Raw genomic sequence first — 7,728 nt, forward strand, 5'->3', positions numbered from 1 at the left:
ATGTTTTAAGCTGCCTCAGCTTTTGAAATCGCCTCAGAGTAATGTACGGACTGGTGCACTTTAAGTGCCTTCATCAAGGTTAAAATCATAATTTAGTTTTATATTAGGCGGGAATTTAGTGTAGATTCAAAGTGTAAGATATACCAGAATTTAAATTTAAAACATCTAGCTAACTTTATCAACAGAATGTGAAGAGGTAACAGTGTTGACATTATGTCAAAGACGTCTGTGTGTAGTGTTGCAGAGATATCTACTGAAGTTAGCATGCTAACAGCTAGCTCCGCTCCGTCCAGTCTTGTAATACCACTTGTTCCTCTAGAGGCGACAGTGAGTCACTGCAGCTCCAGTCTGCCCTCAGTACAGAGAGAGAAGAAGTACAGCTGTCTGACTCGCTTGTCTGTGTTATAGTTTGTTTATCGGATTACAATCAAAGTGGCAAAGTCAGCAGCCCCGAGAAACAACAAAACTGTGTAGCTTCAGTTAGCAGCTAGCTGGAGTTCAGTCACGGCAGACCCCCTGTCGCTGCCGTTACACCGGTCCAGCAGCCCGCTGTCACTGCCGGCGCTGGGGCTTGTTCTGGCTGAGCTCAAGTCTCTTGGGTTGGGGCTCTGTCTGAGAGTGCCGGCTCTGGGGGGCCGAGCCAAAAAGAAAAACAGCCCCAGACGAGAAATTCAGAAGTGTCCACATATTTCTAGCCAGAATACTATACCTAGGCTTAAAAAGGAAAAGTTTGACATTTTGAGAAATAAGCTAATTCGCTATCACGTCTGGACGCTAATTAAGAAGCTACTACTAGCAGCTGACTAGCTTAGCATAGCACAAGGCCTGGCTCCGTCAAAATGTAACTGCCTCTTACCAAGAGCTCTAAAGTTCACTAATTAACACGTTACATCTCATTTGTTTAACCTGAGAAGTGATCCTTTTTAGCGTACCGACAAAATCTTTGTAAGTGAAATTGGCGAAGCACGGCTCATTTGATACAGTTTACGCCAAAGATAGAGAGAGAGGAGAATGAAGTCATTTAACAAGCCTTCCCCAACCCTGCAGGTTGAGACAGGTTAACTGACATTCCAATCTCTCCCTCGTTCATTCAAGCAGAGGTAGGGGGGTTAGGTGTGTGTGTGTGTGTGGTGGGGTCCTCAACACACACACACACACACACACACACACACACACACACACACACACACACACACACACACACACACACACACACACACTGCAACCCTGGCCTTAGCCCTACTACATTCTTTCAAGACAAAACGGCAACCTGGTAACTACAGACCCTCCCCCTCCACTCTCTCTCTCCTCTCTCTCTCCCCATCCTCCCCCTCCTATCTCTGTCTCTCTGTCTCTCTCTCTTCTCTCTCTCCTCTCTCTCCCCCCATCCTCCCCCTCCTATCTCTGTCTCTCTCTCTTCTTTAAGCTGTCTTTTTAGTGTCAATGCCACCCAGAAAACATTTTGTAGCAATGTAGGTTGTATACAATTTTCAACAGAAATAAAAATGTCACACACACACACACACACACACACACACACTCACACTCACACTCACACTCACACTCACACACACACTCACACAGTGAATGTATCAGCGCTTCTGAATGAGCAGGGCACTCGAGCAGGAGAGCTTGGCACAAAAGAGTCACATTTAGAAACAGAATGTTGTTCAAGAGCAACGTTCAAAAACACAAAAAGGTTAACTTGGAGCACATAGAGACAGAGTGAAGCTTTCCATACTGTGCGAGATACATCTGTGTGTGTGTGTGTGTGTGTGTGTGTGTGTGTGTGTGTGTGTGTGTGTGTGTGTGTGTGTGTGTGTGTGTGTGTGTGTGTGTGTGTCTTCCTGATGGATCCACTACAACACCAGCTAGAACAAACGAAGCTCCAGCCAAGAGCAACATCTCTAAAAGCAACTCAGACTGAAGCTTTAACCGTTAAGATTTTTCTTTTGGGAGGCTGATTCATCACTAAGCTACTAAACCACTTAATGCGCTCAGATTTATTTTACATTAATAACCAGCGAGTGGAAGGCGGAACTGTTTAAGTGGCTTTGGCTGAAATCCAATCAGCCGCATTTGTAGTTGAATAAAAACAGCTGAAATTAGCGGTGAAGTGTTAATGTGTTGCACACAAAGATTTAAACACCTTCGCTTTATTCCTGACCGTATGTAAAACACACGGCAGAGAGACAGTAAAGCAGGAGAGTGAAACACAGCACACAGCACACAGAGAGTAAACCTGGACACAAACGCAGAATAGATGTTAAATACTATTTAATGAATCCTACCTGTCCGAGGTCCAGGGTGACGTTCACCTCGTTGTACTCGGTGTTGCGGGACAGAGGCGGGCTCTGCCACCATCGCTCCGTCCCGTCGATGGCGTTGGTGATGGGGTGGGCGCGATCGCTCTCGCCCTGGCTGCAGATGTCACAGTATTGGCCCTGAGGAGCGAGAGAGACACGGAGATGAGCTTACAAAAGGCTCCCGAGTATGACGCTTTGTTTCCGCTCTTAAGTACTGCTCTACCACGGAGACTGAACTTCAGGATCTTGCTCGGAGATACTTTGACAGGATGTTCGTGACTAAACACACACACACACACACACACACACTCTCTAACCTCCCAAAACAACAGCACAATGTTTCAGAGTCACAGTAAGCTTCTATTGACCTTCTACCTGGGTCAAGTTTCTCATATTCCAGCTGAGAGGAGACTCCACTCAGGTTACTGTCGCCGTGAGGGCGTAGCTTGTATTGTGTTTTTGCTAGTAGATTTAAATGTGTCATAAATGTTGTGACAGCATACAGTAGTGTAGAAATCAATTCACATCAGTAATTCACATCTCAGTAATGAATCCAATGTCTGAAAGGAGCTTTTCAGCTATTTCTGAACAGCAGGTCTGACATGAGACACTTCAACAGTAACTCAAGTATTTATAAAAAGGAACATACCCGTGTTCTTCTTCCAGTTACTGGTGCAAGTCTAAAACCCACCCAGAGGAATATTACAACCTTCGACTGAACCCTAAATACTTATCATAACCCTGCCCTCCTATCCTGTATTTATGTCTCTTTTAATGACCTTTAAATGTGTATTTTACTGTTTTTATGCCGTTTTGTTGAATGCATCATGTAACGCACTTGAAGTTGCCTTTGTGTATGAAGTGTGGTAAACAAATAAACTTGCTTTGCTTCACTATAAACCACATTAGGCTAAACAACAACAACAACAACATAACTTGACAACAATAAAACCAGCATAATATCACCAAAATCCAAAACCTTGCAGCATGCTTCATTCTCAGTTAATCCCGTTTGGTCGTCGGAGCGTTTAACCCTCACCACTGCTGGCTATGTAAGCGTTAGCGCAAACTTAACAAGCGTGGACCTGAACAAAAGCCCAGGTTAGGAGATGTTATCACAGCAGGTCACTGAGGTCAGAGGTCACTGCTCACTATGTGACTCCCAAACTCCGTCTTCCTCTCCCTGCACTCCCCAGATATCACCTGTCAATCAACATTTCACATTTGTGTGAATCTTGTCGCCTTAAATTAGTATAAATACGTGTTAGACTCTGCTGTTAAAACAGGTTGCAGGCTCTTACTTTAATTGCTTTTTAACATGTATTTTCCGCCCTTTACAGTCTCTCTTTGCCATTCTTCTTTCTCTCCTTCATTTCTAATTAACCAATTATCTCCTTCAGTACCAATTGGTCTCATTTTGTGTGTAGAATTGTAAACCGCAGAGCAGTTCACAGTAAACGCTAAAGAAGAAAGAAAATGAAGGTGCTTTTCTCCCGCAGGTGTGTGACGAGGAAGGAACGAGGCAGGTGTTTCAGTGAGACGTCAGGGAGTCTGCTTCTGTATTTCCTTTCACACTATTCTGTCCTCTTTGGCTCAGTTTTCCTTTACAGCTCATGTTCGATCCTTTCTTGTCACTTTCTGCCACCTGGAAATGAACACGTAGAGTGTGTTCCCCTCTCTCTGCGTTACACACTCTTTCATTCAATCTTCCCACTTCTTTTCTTCCCCTCAACCCTTTGAGAACACGCTAACCTCTGCAGCACTGCCCTGAGGATACAGATTCCTCCCTCAGAGAGAGACAGAGTGTTGCTCAGTCAACACCTGCCGCTTTACGTAATCTATCTTTTTCCTCCTTCTTAAAATAACACACAGCTTTTCTCATTCTTCCTCGGAGTCTCTCTAGTTTGTTCTACATCTGTTTGTCTTTTTCTTTGTCTCACATCAGTATTTCATGATACTTTACCAACGTTGCACGCACTGGGTTTGGTTTTGTGGTGAGAACACACTTGTTTTTACAGAGTAAGTTTCCAATGAGACAAAGAAATGAAGAGGACATGTACTTTACTGATGTCTTCCAGGAGTAGTTCTGGGTCATTCGATCCAACATTCAACTGACAGCTTTAAACTGCTCTCCAAATAAACCAACACACCTTTCAATTTATGATTTCATTTTCAAGTGTTCAGTATCTATTGTGCTGGCAGATAAAGATCTCAGGTTAGTTTAGTTGATCTGTGTCAGGCGTTAAGAGTTCAGGGTAATAAAGTCCTTTGAGCTAAATGCTAACATGCTGATGTTTAGCAGGTATAATGTTTGTGTGCAATATTCACTTTTACAACTTTACATCAACCACTTTGTACTTATATTACATTTAACTATTGTATACTCACTTTCTTTTGCTGTTACAAGGTACATTTCCCCGTTGTGGGACTAATAAAGGATTTCTGATTCTGATACCATCTTGGTTTAGCACGTTAGCATGCTAACATATGTGAATTAACAGTAAACACCCACAACAGCTGAGGCTGATGGGAAATTCATTAGTTTTGCCTAAACTAAAGACATTCATCATTCTTGAACAACACACACACACACACACACACACACACACACACACACACCTCTTCCTGCTGTTTTTAATTAATAAAAACACGCTCACGTCTTGCTGTCAAATCAAAACAGGATTAACCTCAACACAGAAAAAGTGTCTGTGTTTCCTGGTGTTTTGTGTGTGTGTGTGTGTGTGTGTGTGTGTGTGTGTGTGTGTGTGTGTGTGTGTGTGTGTGTGTGTGTGTGTGTGTGTAACCCAACAAGTGGGCCGAGCCACAAAAGCCCAGCAAAGTGGGCTAAACCTCTTAACCTGAACACATAATGCACCATTCCTTTAGCTAATGGCCAGATTTCTTGGATTCATTCTGGAGATTTCCTGAGCTAATTATGCAGCACCGTGGCCACTTCAGCCACACTGGCCTGAGCAGGCAGAAGAGAGAAAGACTGAATGAAAAGCTTGATGAGAGAACATTTGGTCTAATCCTCAGTGTAGAGAAGCTGAAGTGCGTCAAATGTAGTCGGGATCAAGTGGGCTGCTGCAGAGAACACCCGAGGGCCAATTCACCAGCTGAATTGAAGCTAATGACTCAGTAAAATATATAATTATGTCTTTCTTTCTCTCATCTAAAGTGGGATTTTTGTATTTCTTTGTAGTTCTTAAGTTTAAAGTTTAATAAACAACTTGAAAGCATCTTGAAAGCCCCTCACTCCACCCCTCAGGGCACGTGTTTTGTGGAGTTTTGTTTGCCTCAGTCTTTCCAATCAAACACCTGCGAAAGCTGTTCATTCTCTTTACTGATCAACCCGACGTCTTTATTTTCACGTCTCTTTTCATTTCAGTTCAAAGGGTAATAATTAGCACACGTCACTTGTTTTGCAAACACCAAACCATCAGCCAGGATTTAGAAATGTAGAAATGCTCATTCCTGTCCTATAGTAAGCATGAACATCACCACCAGAGGAAGCAACGCTCGGGTCTACATAATCTCGCGGTAACAGAGCGGATAAACTCGGTCTGATTGGAGGACACGGGTCAGTCCCTGTGAGGAATGCGGGGAACAGGTGGGAGAGAGAGAGAGAAGGAGAGAGAGAGGGAAGGCAATAAGCCGGCATGTTATCGCACAGAGGCTTGCTTTAATGGTTAACCCTTTGAAACTGAACCCTTTTGTGAGTTAACTAGTGATACCTGGAGGCTTAGACGTCAAAACACACAATGGCTTCTACAAGCTCATCATCACATTAAAAACGCATCTATAAAACACACGTAACGCATGATGTGGAAACGAGCTGAAATGTTGCCTGTCCTTATATAAGTGGCCTGAGTTAAGTGTTGCCAAGTCCTACAAAGGAAGCAGTGCATGAAATAATGACTTGGCAGAGCAGTTGGAGATTTGTGCACACTGCTGACCCCCTCCGTTCAACTCTCTGCTCTGAATGCAGTCAAGTGTGACGGTTGGCATCCACAAAAATAAAAAGGTTGAACATAACACAACTGGAGTGAAAGATGCAGTTTGGTGGGAGACAACACCAGTAAACATACTATAACATGTGAAGACCTCACAGGGGATAAAAATGTCCTCACATACCCTTAATCTGATACAATAAAGTCCATAAAGTAGACTGTTGTAGAAATGTTATAGTTGCAAACACAATAAAATAGGACAAGATCACGATATGCTCATTATAGGTCAGTACTTATAATAAATTAATGTTTAGTGCTACCATACAGATATACTTTAGAAACATTAGTGACTGTAAGACAGAACCACAGACACTCTGAGCCTTTAGGAACAATGCAAAAATACAATTCAACAAGCTAAAATCACTTTAAAACTCTCATGCACCACACATCCTGGAATAGTAGAGTATCCGGATATTATGGGAATAAAAATGTAATTACCCCTCACTATATAGGGAACACTTTGTGAAATTAAAACTCCATTGGCGTATCCAATCGTTTCCAATTCACTTCTGAGCAACATATGTGGGAATAAGACTTTTACAAAGTTTCGTCCTGCTCACCTGGATTGTCTGGCTCGGGTCTCCGGACACCGGGCCTCCGACCAGCTTGCAGTACAGGTCCTGCACGGTCCTGCCGGTGTCTTCCTCCCCGCAGGTCGCCGTGGCGGAAATCTTGGTTCCCTCGGCCAGGTTAAAGTAGGGCGGGTGCAGGCTGTATCCGTTCACACTGCTGGCCGATAGCTCCTGCGCCGACACTAAGTGGCTGTAGGTCACCAACAGCGGCCACAGCAGCAGCGCGACCCGCGTTTGGGTGCGCAGAGCCGGGGAGAGCGCAGCACCGAGCGGCGCCGGTTCGCTCACCATCATCTCCACCTGTTCGCTCGATCCGGTTACGAGGGGAAAGAAAGTTGGGAGGAATAAATCAATCTAAGTTTAAGGAGAGATGAGCCGTTAATTAAATCAAGTGGGAGAGAAGCATTTGGAGGGAAAAAGTGAGGGAAATATGTTGCAAGAAAGAGAGGAAGGGGAGTTAGTTTGTAGTCCTGGAGAGCGGTGCGTCGAGGTTTCTGTCCTCTCTCTCTCCGTGTCGCTCCACCAGGCACCTATTCCAACTCAATCTGCCTCCCCCTCTTTCTCTGTTGGCCCGTCCCCAGTGGTTGGAGGAGGGCACAGCTTCTACCAATGCTTAGTTAGGAGGTTTAAGTTAGGCTTCATCATTCACGGTTACTTAATTGGCTCAAATAAAAGGTGGAGTTTGGATCCATTGGTTAATTGGATATACATATTTATTTTGTAAATGTTTTTATTAGATGCATTACTCCTTTTCCTCTTTCTTTCAACTGCTCTGTCCCTTTCTCTCATACCTCCCTTCTCCTCCCCATCACTACATCCTAATGAGTGTAAAATAAATAC

General features: G+C 43.9%; 1 protein-coding gene across 1 annotated transcript in view; it reads right to left on the reverse strand.

The window, feature by feature from the left end:
* The window catches only part of LOC115004519 (laminin subunit alpha-5-like), a 41,751-nt gene extending 34,355 nt beyond the window's left edge, over nucleotides 1–7,396 (reverse strand). The window contains exons 1-2 of the mRNA XM_029426163.1: nucleotides 6,877–7,396; nucleotides 2,292–2,444 (exon numbers count right to left, since the gene is read on the reverse strand). Coding sequence (XP_029282023.1) covers nucleotides 2,292–2,444; nucleotides 6,877–7,182 — 459 coding nt within the window. The 5' untranslated portion in view covers nucleotides 7,183–7,396. The remainder of the gene's footprint in view (nucleotides 1–2,291; nucleotides 2,445–6,876) is intronic.
* Nucleotides 7,397–7,728: the final 332 nt, after the last annotated feature.

Source organism: Cottoperca gobio, unplaced genomic scaffold (genome assembly GCF_900634415.1).
Source record: "Cottoperca gobio unplaced genomic scaffold, fCotGob3.1 fCotGob3_124arrow_ctg1, whole genome shotgun sequence".
Lineage (NCBI taxonomy): Eukaryota > Metazoa > Chordata > Actinopteri > Perciformes > Bovichtidae > Cottoperca > Cottoperca gobio.